The 18047-nt window shown below is 44.8% G+C and overlaps 2 protein-coding genes across 5 annotated transcripts in view; one reads left to right on the plus strand and one right to left on the minus strand.

Moving 5' to 3' along the window:
* Positions 1 to 18047, plus strand: part of LOC126567930 (condensin complex subunit 2) — a 299174-nt gene that overhangs the window by 217409 nt on the left and 63718 nt on the right. The window lies entirely within an intron of this gene.
* Positions 1 to 18047, minus strand: part of LOC126567764 (uncharacterized) — a 407639-nt gene that overhangs the window by 151916 nt on the left and 237676 nt on the right. Inside the window, exon 1 of one of the 2 annotated variants that reach the window (XM_050224047.1) lies at positions 15700 to 15758. The exons of the other annotated variant lie outside the window; for it this stretch is intronic. Coding sequence (XP_050080004.1) covers positions 15700 to 15756 — 57 coding nt within the window. The 5' untranslated portion in view covers positions 15757 to 15758. Of the gene's footprint in view, positions 1 to 15699; positions 15759 to 18047 lie in introns of those variants that run through there. 2 annotated transcript variants of the gene reach the window in all.

The raw sequence follows: 18047 nt of genomic DNA on the forward strand, positions 1-18047 counted from the left end.
CAAAGCGATCATGACCGTTTGTTGCTGTTGTTGGTCGATTTCTGGTCCTTCGTGAAATGTTGCTTCTCCTAACAGACGTTAGCACTAGCAAGAAGTTACTGGGCAACTTAGGGGGGTTTGGAGAAAGAAAAAACGATCCACCTCTCAAGAACAAAAGAAAAGCAAACCAACCGTCAGGAATCGTCCCTGGAAAAGTCCGAAATGCGATTGTAAAGCGTAAGGTATTCAGTTTTCCCGTGAAGCTTCAGTCTCCTGAAGGGACTTTGCGGCAAAAGGATATCTTTTACGCTTTTATTTTTCGGTGCGGTTTAGCCCCTTTTTGGGCGGACAGCGGGAAACGCATGCAACCAACGAACGATTTATGATGACGATTTATGTAGCTGAACTCCGGGGTGCACCCGTTGCGAGCGGTTCCGCCCGGTAACGTTCATTTTATTGTTGAACTTAGTTATATTTGGATGCCTTTTTTGACTTAAGGTTGCATTTGTTACAGAAAAAAAATGTGAAGGTCTGAAATTAGAGTGAGTTTTACAGAAGAATCCTTAAACAATATCTTATTAATTGTACAATAAATATATTTTTTTTATTGAACTGAAACAGCTAGTGTCGTATTATCAAAACTGTTTGTGATGACTGCATTTAAAATCTAGAAGAATGGGGCATTTTTTCCCTGTTTTTTTTTTTTTGTTTAATGAAGATTTATAAGCAACTTGTTCTTTACAACTTAGCAGGCTTATATATATAAGACAATACAGCCAGACAATCAAACTAATATTGTGTTGGATATCATCAACATTTACATTGATTAACGGCGAGATGTTTTGGCGACCCAGGTTCGATGCAGCATGGATGCGGCTTTTGGACGAGACCGGCTCTGATCCTGTCACCCCGGACAACCAGCTGTCCCATCAGATAAAAGGACAGGCAGAGTGGAACTGGATCATTGAGCTGGCAACGATCGTAACGTCGGAGCTGCAGGAAACCTGGAATGCTCAGCGCGCGAACCTGACGGAGCTCATCGGTCCAACGGAGCACGAGCAGGGCTGATCGCCCTCGAGCAGCCTGAAGCAAATCGGAGGCAGCTCAACTTCAACAGCGGTACAGCTGCTGCAGCGACTGAAGAAGAAAATCGCGAGGGCCACCTCACGTCCTGACGGCCATCTCAGAAGCCGTAACGTCAGGACGATGCAGCAGGGAAACCCGCATGCAACAAGAGCTAGGGAAGAGCTAGGGCTCCTGGAGACTAACATTCGGCACAAAGTATCGACGCGGAAGGAAAATGAGTTATTACGAACTTGTAAACGTTGCTTATTGAAACACAAAACTTAACGATGCGACGATTATGCGAGCCGGAGTGGAAATGATCAAAACAATTGCTGGTTATAGAAAAATCCAAAAGGACAGAACTGTTAGCAGAGGTGAGAAGAACGTAGATTGTAAAACAATACAATAAATATTCTTTTTACTTGAAAATACGTTAGGGCGGCCCGGTGGTAGACTTAAATGAACGCCTTCCAGTATGCAATTCGGCATACACTAAACATTATTAGCAGTAAAATGCCTTCTTTTGCCTGCAAAATGCCTTACCACAGTCATCGTCACCAAATGCGTCACCATTTACTTCCTGCCTGCTGCATAATTGTGCACTTCCGAAATGCTTTGATTGACTCTTCCCCGCTCACCCAAAAAACGGATCTCCACAGCAAAGAGCAAAGCAGCAGTATTATCTGACATCTACCGTTCCTATTTTTGCCTCAAAGCAACAACATAAAAAAGCGCAAGCTATTCGTGCAATCATGGGAAGAACCTTTATCGTATCGAAATGCAATGGAGGCAATTTTCTTTCCTCTGTTTCCATGTTTATTGGTCGAACAAAAGGGGTTCGTTCTAGCGAATGGGCATAGGAGTTTAATAGCAAACATCCAAGCACTCACGCGAGCAAACGCGGGCAAGTAAGAATGACGCATTTAATTGTAATTATTTCGAGTGAGCGCATTTCGTTTTATTTCCTTTGCCTCCCAGGCGGGAATGTTTTTCCTTTTCCAGTCGAGGGGGGATGGAGGGGCCCTCTTATTTAATTTCTTCAACTGTTTTATGATGTGTCCTTCTGTGACTTTAGCGTACAGAGAAATCTAACCAGTACGATAAGCGCTATTATCCCTCGTACCGTTCTCCCGCTAGAAACGCACGAACGAAGTGCGGGAGCGAGAGCGACAGAGAGCTCTAATTGCATAATTGTGAAAATCGCAGCTCGCCCAGCCAGTACGGGGCTCAATTAATTTCTTCAATTTCGAACTTACGAGCTGCTGCCAACGCCAATCATCCGGTTATTTATGGTCTCCATCGCTCCATTCCGACCGCTCTGCATTTCAAAGGCTCGACAATCTCGGACAGAACTCATGCTTCGTACGAGCGAAAGCGTAAAACAAAGTGCGCAACGAGTTTCGGCTGATGTCTGGTGTGCAATTTGTCCATTCGCTGCACTCTATCGGATCATTTGGTCCATTAAGGAGAGCGGCAGAGTGGCTTGCCGATGGGGCCGCTCGCACTGCATCGACAATGACACTTTTTCTGTGTCTTTTGCCGCTCGCACAGCTCTAAAGTGGCCATCAAATTTTGTTCAAGTGCTGCCGAACCCGCCGTGGCCGTTTGTGAGTGGGTGTGAAGCAATCGAATTTTCCTCGCCTAGCATTGCTCACTGACTGACCTGAGCTTGAGAAGCAATGATCGCTCCCGGGTGGGGTGTTTTTTTTATTGGAATTGAAACTGGAAAAGGCAATTGAAGTGCATTACTTCACATTAATCACACTCGAAACAATTTAGAGGTTCACCAAACCTATAGAGTTCATTTAGAGCCGGAGTGTTTAACGGGGCGAGAGATTTATAGCTTTGCAAATGCCGTCAAAAACTGCTCCGAACCACCTACAACTACAAACACTCGTTAAAAGTTCCCAAAACTAAAAAGCTATTAATTAAATAAATTTCAACTCCCGCACTGGCTCGCTGGAGTCAAAGTGCAAACATGGGATCCTATTTCCGAACACAAATAAACCATCATCAAATTGATAATTTTCCCGTTTGACTACTAATTTGTGTACGCTTCGACGGAACACTACTCTTCGTCGACCAGGGAAACGAGATCCCAACCAATCCATCTTCCGCAGCTTGCGCTGCTCCTTCTTGCTTGCTTAAGAAGGCGAAAGAGTTTGTGTAAAATTAGAAACCAAATATTTGTCCTTATCGGTAATGGCGTCCTTACGTCGATGAGGTTTTCTTGGAAAGCAACACATCCGAGGAAGATACCTGCAGATATTTAATGCTAGCTAAATTCTCGTAAACACACACACACACCGACCCAGATCAAAAGTGTACACATGAAAAACCAATGTTTAACAACTTTCTCACTCATGCCCATGCGGCACAAGATTCTTTGTTTGCCCAAATTACTCGTTCGTGTGCCGTACGGAGGCTTTTGAAGGAAATTCGAGCCACGAGTTTTCACTCGCCCCCTCGTTGCCTGCATTCGTTTGGTTCCATTTCAGGGTGATATCTTTAGCAGAATGTCTTCAGAGCTGGTAGCAGATACGAACTGCTGCTTGATAATGATATCATTACCATTATCATCGATTAAGATGTCGAGCAGGGGAACAGCCGATTCCCTATCAGATCTCCCACACTCTAACCACAAAAATCTTCACCTCACTTCCTTTACGCGAAATAAGATATTTTAGCTGACTCGGGTTGTTTACGGAACACGGCACACGCAACCCGTGTGTCGATCCACACCAAAAGCGTTAATGACTCGCCAGAGTTGGTCCTGGAGGGAATGGCTGAAGCAGATGGTGCTACAGGTGCGCTACCACTTTTGACGATGATTATCGATTAAAGAGTTTTCGCTCGGTGGGTTCCGATGGAGGTGCCGGATGTTCCAGACAAGTGGTAGGATGTTTCACCAGCGCGCGAAGGTAAATATTAAAGTCATTTTCCAACCCACCTGTCAGCTTTGCCCATTCCCCGCTGGGATAACTCGCGTATCCGGTTACCAGGAAGTGACACAAACCAGGCAGTCGATTCCTGCCATGTTAGATTAGAGATAATCATATTAAACAGAGTTACGGTGCGGCCTAAGTTCAATTGGTATGTTGAACTTCTTCACTCATATTAACCCAATCCGACTTAACTTTGTGTTTTCGTGTGTTTCTATCGGTGTAATATGGGTCAGATTGATTATTAGGAAGGTAGATGCTGGCAGGGTTTGAAAACCATATTTCAGAGTTCACCACCCACCCCATTTGGCGCATCATCATCTCCGCATTGGAAGCGAGCAGTAATTTATGCGAGTAGTTCCAGCACAGCACTCGCATCATTATCGGGGAAAAGATGAAGAAATCTAATTAATTCCCGTGCCCGCTGCCCAGGCGCATCGAATTGGAGAGATTTAATTAATCTTTCTCGCAATGGTTTTCACGCCTTGGATTGCCGTACAGGTCCGCTTTCCTGGTGGTTGTAAGAGAATTAACTCCCCCAAAGGAACAGCTGGCAGTTCTCCACCCGCAAAGCCGGATGGTTTGAAGGATGAAGACTCCCCAAAACGATCAGAACGGTCAGGTGTTTGCGATAAAAGAAAGTACATTCAGTGTGAATGATGGCTATTGAAGCAAAGTAAATGAAAGCACTTTGATAACTTTTGGCAAGTGCATTGAAGGATTCTGAACATTATTTTTTTCCTTTTGTTAGTGTTGTGTGGAGTTTGGGAGAAGTATTAAGCATCTTTTGTTTGATTTTTCCTAATTAAGAAACATTATTAATCATTCTTATCTGGCATGTAATTGATGTACTTTTGCCGTGAATTTCGATGTTTCTTTTAGTTAAGTTTCCTTTTCTTCTAGTTTGAAAAAAGCTTTTATATTTTATTTCTTCGGTTTTACATATTTGTTATATGATCTTTACTTTTTCACTTTCAAATTTTCGGGTTTATTTATTGTTTTTTATTTCACAGTTTTGGAGCCTTCTTAAAAACTCTTAATTATATTTTTTTATTCAACAATCCCCAGCAGGGAAAACAAGAAGATGATAAAATTTTCCCTTTATTTTAATTGGGTGAAGAATTTAAATAGAAAAATAATAATATTGTTTAAATAGTTTTAAAACAATCAATATTCATCAATAAATCAAAAGCTCAGCTATAAAATACAGTTACGGCAGCAATAAACAAAGTTCATTACGCTCAACTGCAACAGACGCTCGCTGCTCGATACCGATTTATCTGACCCAGATTTTTCCAAAAAATCAACTCTATAAATCGGACACGCAAACACTAAAGCAACCATCGGAATCACATGTGTAGTTGCGAAGTCAATAAATTTCAATACGATTTGTGCTCCAAACTTCCTGCCCCTCTACCACAGTGCGCAGTGTGTTCGAAGCATTACGAATGCATTAAAAATTTTAATCACCATCCTAGTTTTCGTTTGAGGCAAATCGTTACGCTCTGGGTCATCAAAACTATTTCGTGTCTTTATTTACCCAAAATCCATCCGGTTTCCGCTTTAGCGTGTGACTGTATCGTGCAATCGACACTCGAACCTCCACCAAGGATGCACAGTAACTCAAGAGTTGCTATAAATTTCCATAAATTTACTATCCGATGTTTAAACCAGAGCTGCGAATTAAAAAACACTTTCACTGTGTTTAGATTACGCGTGTTTTTCTTTGCTTTTCATTCATTCCAACACACCCGGTTCGCAGCTAGATACAAAAAGGTTAGGTTTTAAAGTTTAGGGTGCATCAAGAATTTCAGTTGCACAATCCGAACACGAGGCATTCTCGTAGCAACCCGCGCATTAGGTTAAATTAGAGTTGTCGTCTCACCAAATCCTCGCTTGAACCGCCCGGAAGCCGGGGTGGCCATGGCGTGAAACTCCCAAAAACAACGCTTGAATAATGTACGATTCGCCACCTTAAATCGTCACGACCCCAATATCCCGGGGTAAGCCAAAAGTCCATTAGCATGCTCCCGGTGCAACAGCGCACACCTTTCCATTGGGTGGCGTACTATTTAAAGAACCAGAATCCGAAACCGAAGCGACCTCCAACCTTCCTTTGCATGGCATTCTAAACCCGTAGGAATTCAACCCGAAATTCACCCGCCAACCCGCGGGAAGGTCGTCAGTGTGAGAGCATGTGTAGAATCGATTTTGGGTGTCGGTTGAAAGTCCCGAAGAATAGAAAATTACTTGGTCGAAACTTTTACTCACCCGGAACAACAATATTGGTCCCGGCATGGGCCCTGCAGCCGAGTTGGTTCATGTGCTTGCTCCAGTGGAAAGGTTTAATTTCATCTACCGGAACTGGTGCTGGAACTTTGCAACGCAACCATTTCCGGTGCACCCTAGGAACGGAGGCATTCTCTTGTGTTCTTCTTTCGGAGTCGCTCATCCCCAGTTGTTGGAGAGATTGTTGTTTGCTTTGGAATTCGGCAAAGTCCTATAAAACCACATATTCATATATCGACATTCTTTGGTTTTGTTCAAAACTTTATGAGTACTCGGGACGCTGAGGTCTTCGAACCTCCGACCTCTCGGCAAAGGTCGTCCCCTAAGTCTGGAACGTCCGGCCCAACGGGGATCGCCGACCGTAGCAAAGTCAGCCAGGTGGTGGAAAAGTACCTCACATTCCACAACTATCTCAAAACCGCTGATAACTTGCTGCTGCAAGTGCTGTATGCCGATGCATCTATCGCATCATGGTCAGCGAGTTAGACCCAGGAATGTTTGCCCATTCTTGGTGCACAACTCCGCCAGGACCGTTCAAGTTTATCTTCTCTGCATGCACCATCGGGTGGGGGTGTGGTTTTCATAACTTCGACAGAGGGGTTTGGCTCGCTCTTAGGTCGGAACCGATCGGTGATTGATGCACTTTGGCTGCAAACTGTTGTGCGGTGTGTGTGTGTGTGTGTGTCAGGAAGGCTTCTTGTTGATGCATAACAAAACCAAGCCACCCAGCAGCGGCAATTAATCTCCAGTAAGCGTTTAATTATCCCTCCGGAATCGGAAGGCATAATGAATAGTGACAACTTAAGCGTGGCTGCCGTTCGCTTGCGAAAACAGCATCCTTTGGCGTGGATTATTGGAACAGTGCCGAGTGGCTGCTGCTGCTGTCTGCCAGTAGGTGGGAAAGGAGTTACGCCATCAACACCGTTCATTATTCAAAACACACCGAATCCCACATCAAAGAAGCAACCTTGGATTTTGGAAGCGTGGGTGCCCGTGTACGTAAAGGAAAAGCTCCTAACGCTCCCACACAAAGCCCTTTCGCAAAGCGGAAGCTACTTGTATCTAGCAGGGCACTCGCTTTGAAAGCGTTATCCCTTTTCAAACACTAACAATTACCATCGTGTCAATCCCTCCCCAATCCATCTGCATCGTCTTCTTCTTCGTCTATGTTTCAACTTCCAATCAGCACCAGCACCGCCACCATCTCGACCGGAACCATTACGAGGCGGAATTTTCATAATTGAATAATTATTTATTTAACGAGCAGTACGGAGCTGCAGTACGGGAAACACATAACGTCCACAGTTTCCCACTGTTGGAAACGTGTGTTTGTGGATGTGCGTGTTTGGGTTTGTCCCACTGGTGCGCTTTCCTTTTAGGTGTCTTTCATTAGCAGCGGCATCATCAAGGGCAGAATGAGACGGAGCGCGGAAAAGGGAATGCCACCAGGAGTGTTGTGTTGATTACTGGGTTCGATTACTGCTGTTCGCTCGGGTGGATATCATTGTGAGAAGCAGAAATTGGTGGAATAACTCAATCGAGTTGATTGAAAGGCTTCGTTCTTTCACACGAATGCAAAGGCAAAAAAACTGGAACAAAGCTCCGGAATATGATTCGATCGATGTGTGAAACGTTTTGTTCTATTGAAAGCCCTCTAAAGCAAACATAATACATGTGCAACTCTGAGCAATATGCTTTTTGCTCTTGGATGTTAAATTCAGAATTCTGGAGCTTAACAGTTCACAACATAATTTTATTAGGTCCGCAAATAAATAACGGCCGTTTTTAAATCGATGGAGCCACTGTGGACTGAGGCGCGATTTTGACTTTTTCATACGACATGAATTCAGTTCGGGAATGACATAATCAAACTGTGTAAACAGATTTGTGATTATTTCGTGCAAGATAAAGTTCCTAGTTCTTGAAAATGTGTGATTTTGAGCCGGATAAGCGGCCATATGCGGGAGGTTTCGCTGATACGGTAGGGAGGAAAATTCGCTGACGAAGAATTGACTGAAGGAAAATCACTCCCAAACGCAAGAAGAGCTTGCAGTCGTGCTTGGTGTAACACGTCAGGCTATATCATCGCGGCTGAACGCGTCAGGCATGATACAGAAGGAGGGCAAATGGATACCACATGGAGTTGGAGCCGCGGGAGCTGGTCCTGCGGCACAACAGAAAGGGGTTCCTGCACAGCATCATCATACCCCAGCATCATCAGCTCGACCGAACATCCATAGCTCGAAAGTTATTCTGAGTATTTGGTGGGACCAGCTCGGCGTCATCTACTACGAACTTCTGAAACCGGGAGAAACAATCACTGGTGAAAGCTACCGGAAACAATTGATGAGTTTAAGCCGAGCAATGCGTGAAAAACGGCCAGAACACTCATCACGCCACGACAAAGTTATTCTGCTGCATGCTCCCCGAAAACCCGTAACTTGAAAGGTGGAAGAAAGTAATAAATAATAATGGCCAATACTTTGATCGACCCAATTTCTACAAATAAAAATGCCACGAGTACCACTTACGTATGAAAAAACGGCCGTTATTTATTTGCGCACCTTACACCAAAACCTGACGAAATAGGTCGTGGAACGAGCTAGAAAATTCTTCTCATATCTCGAGACATCCAGAAGATTAGTGCTCATGTCCTATGCTCCGCCGTCGCTTAACTTCTGCCAAGCGGACGTAGTTGGCAGGAAGTGAAACCACACTTCCGGGAGTAACAATTTTAAATCCGGCTGTTAGCAAAATTACCACCCCGAGAAACACTTGATGTCGGGAGCTGCAATAGCAGGCGAGGTAGCCGTTCTAGTACGTAAGTATGGAACACAGCATTCTGGTGCGAGTAACTACTTCCAGCGAAATAGAAGCTGTTGGCGGTACTGGTAGTGTACGTGGTGTAATTATAAGCGTAATCATAGTACCGTCACGCGTTTCGCAGCTTAGTTTGAAAAGCTCAGCTCACTCTTGTGACCTCTTGCCGTTAAAGTCGTCGTTTATTTGAGAGAAATTGTCTCTCACGTATCAGGGTCACGTTTCCGGAATAGTTCGAATAGCAAAACCTCATGGAAAAGGAGATACAAGTGAGGTGTTTAAATTCATAAAATATTCATCATAACATTCCGAATGTAGCGAGTGTATATCACCAAACACTGGAAAACCCCAACAAGACAAGTTATGCCAACTTATTCACCATCATTTACCCAACCGTCTCTGTGGGCTGTATTTTTGGAAACTTCACCTACTCAGCTAAAAATGCTACAAACGCATAACGCAGCCAAACCGCGCGACAAGTCCGACCGACCAGAAATGAGCCAGCGTGACGTATGTCACCGGGACGAACGAAGCGAGCGCAAGAAACGCCGGACACTCTTTTGATGAATATTTAAATGGAATAACATGGTGGAATGATGCGTTGGAGTACGTTGTTGCAGTAGCATATGGTGCAGAAAGGCACCCGTAACACTGTTATCTCCCCCGAGCGTGTAGTACTGCGAGTGCCTCGATAAAACTAAATGGTAACTATCCTCCGAAAATGCGAGCACTGGAAGCGGGTCTTTTACAAACGCAAATGACAACATTATGAAGAATCGTATGGTAATCAGTGTGTTGCGGGAGTTGGGTATTGCGGACAGACCCTCACAGACCCTCACAGCATTGGCCAATCATTGAACGCAAGAGTGCGGAAGAGTTGGTTCTCCTCGCAGTGGCTCCTTTTAAATGAATACGTCGTCCGAAAAATGAGGACCCCTAGCTCCGAGGCCAGTTTTTTTTTTTTGGGCGCGCTAGACACACTGTGAAAGGATTTCCCATTTTAATGGCGTACTCTTCCGAGCGAAAAGGGACAAATGTCACCGTTTGGAAACTTTTGTATAGCGATAGTGTTCCATTTCCTCAACTCCAGTGACAGTCTCCAACCAATCTCGAAACGGTTGTACCGAAAATAAAACGACACTCAAACGAGCGCAAATGTTTTCATTTTCGTTTTGAATAAAACATTGTCCAACAACGGGAGGGCGGGGACACTACTACTGATTGAGATTTTATGCCCGGTTCCATTTTTTGTTGGCTGCATTTGGTAGATCTCTGGTTGGTTTCGGGGTGGCAAATTGTTGAAACGTCACACCCAAAGGTTCTCATCGTTCGTCCAATAACTTCGTCGTAGTTTTTCGCCAACCGTAACTTCTTTGTTGGAGGTCTCATCCTGCAGGAGGAACCCCCGTCACCCTTGAAATGACACTCGAGAATTGCAATGTCTGGAGAGTGCTGTTGTTTTCTTGCACGCTCGAGAAAAAAAATGGTCCAAGTACCTCTTTCCTTGTTGGCGTGAGCACGAAAATGCTTTCACCTCAACAGCAGGGCAGCAACAGAAAACGCCTCTCCAGAACCGGAGCACCGGAAAGAACGATCTGAATGTGCACATTTTAAACGCTCAAGAGCTTGGGTGGTCCTCTTACTGGAGCTGCCAGTGCCAGTGGTGTTCTTGCTAATCGACGGATTCTGCCGGTGTACAAGTGCAATGGGCAAATGGTGCAAAATCTGGTTAGCAGTTGCACGCCTTAATGCTCAACACGTGTACGCTAATTGACAGGTGCACATATGGAGATGCAAGAAGCGATGTAATTAGCATAAAGCTCTTGACCTGCAAAGGCACAGACTACCAAGAAATTCTAAGCCGAACCTATTGACACCTTTTTTGACGTAAAAGAATGTAATTTGTTGTTAAAAGTGCAACAAATTGAAGAACAAAATGGCCACACCAAAAAAAAACACCTCCCACAGTAGCTAAATTGGTTGGTTCCTTTAAACGCTAAATGGGACGTGAAAAATGGTACCACTTTTAATGGTTTGCTCTACTGACAGCAGCAATACAACCCATTATTACCTCGACAAGTGATGATGGCCTCCTCATAAAAAAGATAACGGGGTCTTTACGTTACGCTTCACCCTAATGAAGTATTTATTTGACTCATTCACCTCCGAGCACTCGGTGAAGCTCACCTCAGTTTGTCCAAAACAAGAAGCCCATGGTGATCCATCACGCGACATACTAAGGGAAGCGGAACAGAGAAGTGCTGGGACCACGAAATCACAACACAACTTAATGTGCCTCCAATGGTGACGATGATGGTATGAAACAAAAGAGACACCTTCGAACAGACTCTCTTGCCCTACATATATAATATCATAATCTGATTAATCCGGAAACTTCACCATCCGGTTGGGTTGGGTTGCTGCCTGCCGACCATATCCGAATTATTCTCTCTTTTTCGCTCCATCTTGGTTCAGCAAAGTGAAGAAACCTGTTACGAAGGTGGAATTATTTAATGGACGACACAAGAACGCACACAAAAAAGCGAGGACCCGAGGACCGTTTTCTTTTATTATCTTTACCATAAGTTGGTGAGCACTTCCCCGGTGGGACACTTTACCTCGGCCTGGTTTGACGGGCAAACTTGGCAAGATGAGAAAAAGAGTGTATCTTTAACTTGTACCACGCTGAAGCGGAAGAATGAATGACTCCACTGGGCAAATTAGCACGCTGTCTCGCGCTGTCCAAACAAAACGAGCCTCGGTGGAGTTCTTAAGATGCCCGTTTGATTATGGACTTGAACCCACACAGAGACGAAGCAGCTTAAAGGTTTCGCAAACCACGCGCGTACCAGGTGCCAAGTGAGTCCGATTACAAGGAGCACAGCTTATCAAGATTTCCACCAGACAACAGGATGCTCATTTACTGTCACCATCACTTCTCTCCGCTTTTCGCTAATGTCTATCCCGTCCCCTGCAGCTTCACCGAATGATGCTGTAACGGTGCAAGAGAAGCCCCCCTGTAACGAATGATGCAACATCTCTCGGCCTCGATATGATTACAGTAATTTTATCAGCAAATTATCAACCCGTCAATGAACCGAGAGTGAAGTTGGGGAAAACTCTCTTATGCAAAACCACAGATCGACGACCTCTAGTCGCCATCTGCGCCATAATGAATCGACACAATCTACTACACATCAAACGTGTTGCGCGAAATGTTAGCGCGTGGTTATCGATTAAGTGTCAAGATAGGGCACCAAATTTGGTTGGCTCGATCGATCGTCAGTAGTTGCTGCCATAAAGCCCTGCACCGTCTATACTTAATCCTTTCGGTCGGAAAGTGTTGCCCTTTTCGGTGCTTGGTTTTGGTGAAACAGAAGCAGATCAAACGTTTTCGCGTCGTTTTGGAGTGGTTTGTGCCCTTTGATGTTTGGGGTCGTGATTCTTCGGACGATTAGCGTTCGGGGAGCTCGAGTGTGACAGACATTTGAATGGAGGTGGTGTGAGGACTGATGTATTTATTATTTTTGAGGCTATGAGCTTGTTTTGTGGAAAGCTGTTGCTTTTAGTCTAACAGGTCACACTGAGCTCGAATAATCGTTATAAAATCAGTGTGTAAATGATTTTTAAATCGATTCTATTTTATAATCCCAAAGATCCCAACCCCTCCTATACACCATTGATGAATGCATACATTCGATTAAATTGCACTCGAGATTACACACGTAATCCTTCATCTAAATCATGTACTCGCTTACTCCACTCTGTCCATTTTGGAAATCCTTTTGGGGGTATCCAGCGTCTTTTAGTGTCTTCAGAATACGATACGGAACGCTCTCTCTCCTCCGAGCTTCACTGAGCTGGGCACGTAAATCTGTACCGATTCCGGAGTCTGGTTTTAATTATTGAAAATTAATTTTCTTCCATCGCACCAACACCGACAGCCCAGGTAGTGACTCCCGAGCCCTATGCAAAGCTGGTGCCGCTTTCCGGGCGTAATCAATCCGAGGCTGAGATGAAAAATGCATATCATAACTTCCAGACTTTCCTCACAGTTGCATTTTCTGCAAACACACGCTCATGGGTATCAACTCACCGTTCGACGTATCGTTTGAAGAATTTCAGCTTCATCTTTGAAAGCCTGAGCCTGGAGTGAGGAGCAAGTTTACCGAGCATATGCGTGTCGTACAGAGGTCGCCCAGGCACTAGGTACACTGAGCGGATGGAGAATATTGCTGAATGCATAAATGCAAAATGTCTAATCGGATTAAGATCGGTCGTCTCGCTGGATGGAAATGGAGAGCTTCACCGTCCAACGGTTCTGAACGAGACTCTTCTCAGTTGCAGGAGGTTAAGACAGGTTCTCTTAGTGAAATGGAATGCAACTTTGTGACGAGGAAACCCCACCTACGCCCTAGCTTCAGCTACCTACATCATCCAAATCTGACGCAAATGAAACATATCCGTTTTCGGAAGTCATGTCCGTACACTGGAACACATTTGAGGTTGTTCGCGACCGGCCCACAACACACAAGTGTAGACCAACTTTGGCCACCTCACTACGACACCTTACAAACTAACCGGGTAGTTGCCGGTAGAACTTCCCTTAACGATGGAGAATGCGGGATGCAAAACTTTTCCGCAACAAAACTTTCGGCCAGTCATTCAAGTCAGTCACGTCGCCGCGTTTCGTGGTGGAACCGGCTGCAGGGAAGACGCAAAAACGGAGGAAGTTCGTGAGAAAGTTTCCGACCATCGGTACGGGAAAGGCCGCTGGTCCAAAACTATAGACTAACGAAATTACTTCCACCCATAACCGGAGCTTGGCAAAAGAAAAAAGCTCGAAGCCCGAAATAATCATCGGAGGCATACTCCACCTCCACGCCGGACCGTTTCGGGCTAGTGCGCCGTCATCGTCCACGTTTCTGGGCGGCTTCTTCAGCTGAAAGATGATTTTTTCATCATCTTTTTTTTTTAAAGCATTTTTTGGCAAATCACTCCGAAGGTCATTATGCCGTTTCTTACGAAATGAGGGGTATGAATTTTCTCCCCACCACCGGTTTTTTTTTTCTTCGGTCTCCACCATCATAACTTCTCATCATCATCAGATCGGCGAAGCTCAGCAGACCGAGGAAAACCACAAAAATAACAAATGAAAAAAAAAACTGCAACCGATCTTCAAAACCTAACGAGTTCTCCGGCAGTTGCCGCGCTGCTCTGCAACGGGCTGTTTTCTTCTTTTCTCCGCGGTTCAGTTTCGTTTACGCAACCCACAAAAGCGCGAACGGGAGCTTATATTTTTGCTTTGCAAATCGTTTATTTAACCAACCTACGCAGCGGTTGTGTCTGTTCGGGAGATGTTTTTGCAGAAAATAACCATTAGCAAGTAATACAAGGTCTTGGGCGTGGAAAATTCCCATCAAGTGTTTCGGGTGGTTTTGTCGGTTAGCTTTTTTCTTCGTCTTTCTCCTTCAAGGTCGAACAAAATGCGCTTTTCCAAGACATTCAAACAAGGTGCCCAATTAGGCGTAACTTGAATAAGAGTTTAACCTTCATGGTGGGAAGTGTAACATTAGGCTAGAGCAGGGGACTAATGTCGGTACGCGAGACCAACGGCAAGTTGGTTTAAATTCTTCTGCTTCGAAATTTCGAAGCGTAATGACAATTGAACAGGTTAAACCTATGTGCGAAAATAGACATTGGATTTTGTTTTGCTTAGAGCTGGGATTCGCAGTGTGTTTAAATCGTCCATCTATGTGTACCAATATATCGATGTCGTAGACGAGATCGATTCGTAGACAGTTTTAGTTTTTGATGAGTCTCAGAACCTATTCGACATCGAAATTCGCCTTATGAGAAAAGATGATTGCAGAAAAAGCAGGTTCATACTGAGATAACTGAGGTGGTAGAATTAATAAGTCAGTTGATGAACTTCTTCTTACGACCTACAAGGTCACGTCATCGAATCCCTCACTACAAGGAATCGGTTCGGATGGATTTCGAACCCCAACCTCTACCACTGCACCACCCAATTGATGGATCATAACACACGATTCTTGATCCAAAAACTAGACCTGTATGATTCAGAATACCAATCGACTTTTCGGCTAGGGTTCATCCAAATTCCAAGATATCATCACTAGCTCAAAGTAGGTTAAGGCCAACAAGGACCATAAAATCTGATTGGAAAAAAGCTCTCTTATACCACTCAATAAACACTTTTTAACTTAACGATCAAAAGATCCTAAGAAGTATTCCCCTGTTTCATCAGGATTCTTCAGGACGACCTGAAGGATTATTTCCCTTTGCAATAACCATTCGCAGCTTTACCATAAAGACAAGCGCATGCACTGGATATCATTCCTACAACAACTATACATAATCAGAATGTAGCTCCGGAATTCTGAAACTGCTGGACGAACAAATCCAACGACCATCGGGAATAGTAGCAGTAGTGTACCATCAGCAGTAGTAGTTAATCCCTTTCGACGGATGACGATTCCCACAGCGAAACGATTGTTGTCGGTAATTAGTGCTTCATTCCTGCGCCCACTTCAGTACCGGGCCACGAACAAAACATTTTGTTTGATCTCTTTCTACTAACCTTTTTTCCATCTCGAAACTTGACAGTTCCCTCGATAATTGAGCTTATATCCACCATGATGAGTTGGCGTCTGCTGCACGCGTCCCAAAAACAGGCGAGGGCTTAGATTAAATGGGCCTTTCCTTCCTCTGCTCGCTCTCTGGATGCTCGTTAAATCAACTGGACTCACACGCGGCGCGATGCGGATGTTTTTGGCACTACTTTTTTTTTTCTTTTTGCGTTTAGCTAATTCTTGATCATCTTTTCTTTTGACCTTCTTTTCTTAATTAGAGGGCTAGAGAAAGGTACCTTTCCCCCATCACACGCAAATACACACTCGATTTGGGGCTTGTTGAATTTTTATACCTTCTAGCTACTACCTAAACAGGTGTACCGGAGAGAACGCGTTACACCACACATCACACCGACACCACCACACGCATCATCGCCTTCACGCAACGTGCTTTATCAGCTGGATAAAGCGAACCGTGGCAACCGTCGCAGTAGAAGTAGCCTCTATGGAAAATTGCTTCCATCGTTTCGCACACAGCCACACCGCACTACACGCATTTACACGCACCCATGCACCCGAACGCACTTATAATTTGATTCGATTTTTGGCACCTTCTCCAGCATCACTGACACCAGCTCCACTCACCGCTCGTGCAGCAAAATGGCGAATCAAGCCGATGATAGGAGAAAGCAGAAGCACCTCCTCTAACTATTATTATAATTATTTTTCAACCACTTTACGTTCACTTGGCACTTCTTTTTCTGCACACTTGCAAAGCACAATTCTTTTATTGATCTTTCGTTTCCTATTTTTTGGTACTAGATTTCAGGTTTTGGCACACGAATAGCTAAACTCGGCTGCTTGCTGTAGGGCGGTACGCGAAACACAACACGAGAAAATTGAATGAAAATCGACATTTAAAAAAAGAGAAAACTTTTGCACAACTTGCTGTTGCTTTGCTTCCCTTTTTTTTTTTTTTTTTGTATGCTGCAATCAATTTTCACTTCGGAACAACGCTTCCGGCTTCTGTTCCCCTTCCAAAACGTCACGACGCGGTACAATGTTCGATTGGTTCGATCGAAAACACGGAAAGAACTGACGCTACCGGACCGAGCTTGTGCTTCACTGGGACGTGCAAAAGCTGTACCTCACTCACACACGCAAACACACCATAGCGAAAATGTATCAAGTGTGAGTGATATAAAATCGGGCAGCTATTAGGGCATTCCGATGTCCGGTCAATTGAAGTGAACCGATGTGCGAGATTTGCTCCTCTTTTTTTTTTTGCTTTCGCCACACTCTCACTCTCCGCACACTACCCCGGTGCTAGATGCTTCTGTTCCTCTGCTTCACCGGTTCTTCGCTCGCTAGTGTATGCCTCGAGATGTGTGTAGCGTGCTTTGGTGAAATCATTCCAAGTATCACACGCGCTTCCTTGCGAATTGCAACCAATTTTAGGGTTTCCGTTTGGTGCCCCTTTTGAACCAATAATTATGTACGAGCTTATGCTGCAAATATCACCAACACGTCCATCAAAAAACAACCCGGATCGATCGGCCTCAATCCATCAATCAATCTGGAGCCTCAAAATTGAAGGTTATCTCCCGTGTGTCCGATGCCAAAAAATGGCTCCCTCCCCAATTTGCATGCCCGTAAGGGTTCGCTCGGTACAGACACATAAAACAACGCCATACTCCCCTCCTGGAGTATGGCAGTCCGGGGTCAGCCGTCTGGTAGGCGATATGTTTAACCCTTTGCAGAAGATTTTTGTTTTTAATTAAGTCCTCATCTCCCACAGCAAAAGGGCATAGCGGGACCTGCGCTACCGACAGCCCATACCCCAAAACACCCGGCCACTCGTTTATAATGAATGACCAGCGATTAATTATTCATCACCAAGCCGTGCAGGTTAACACGCCAGTGGGCATCGTAGGCACCGGACGCTAATACACTACGTCCGATCCCATCCCAGGGTTCATGTTTCCTGTGTTTTTTTTCTTCTCTGTTTCCAGTTATTCTCAAATGAATAAAAAACCCCTTTCGCTCCCTTTGTCCACCAGCTCTCTCGTAAGCGCAGGAATTCTAGCGGGACGCGAAAAACGCACCCCAAAACGAAACGCTTAAGCTGTGTCTCACGCCAGCACGCCACCGTGTTGCGAGTCGGGAGTCGGACCAATCTGCAAATCCGCAGACTTAATTTCCGGGATTGTTGAGCGGGCCAGTAACGAGTTGGTTGAAATGGCGAGTTTTCCGAGACCGTTTTTGGGCAATTTGGACCTCTTTCTAACCCCGGTTTCTTCGCTGCCTGCGTTAAGCTTCGCAAAGCGGAACCCTAAACGGTCCCGATGAGTAGATA

Source organism: Anopheles maculipalpis, chromosome 2RL, assembly GCF_943734695.1.
Source record: "Anopheles maculipalpis chromosome 2RL, idAnoMacuDA_375_x, whole genome shotgun sequence".
Classification (NCBI taxonomy): domain Eukaryota; kingdom Metazoa; phylum Arthropoda; class Insecta; order Diptera; family Culicidae; genus Anopheles; species Anopheles maculipalpis.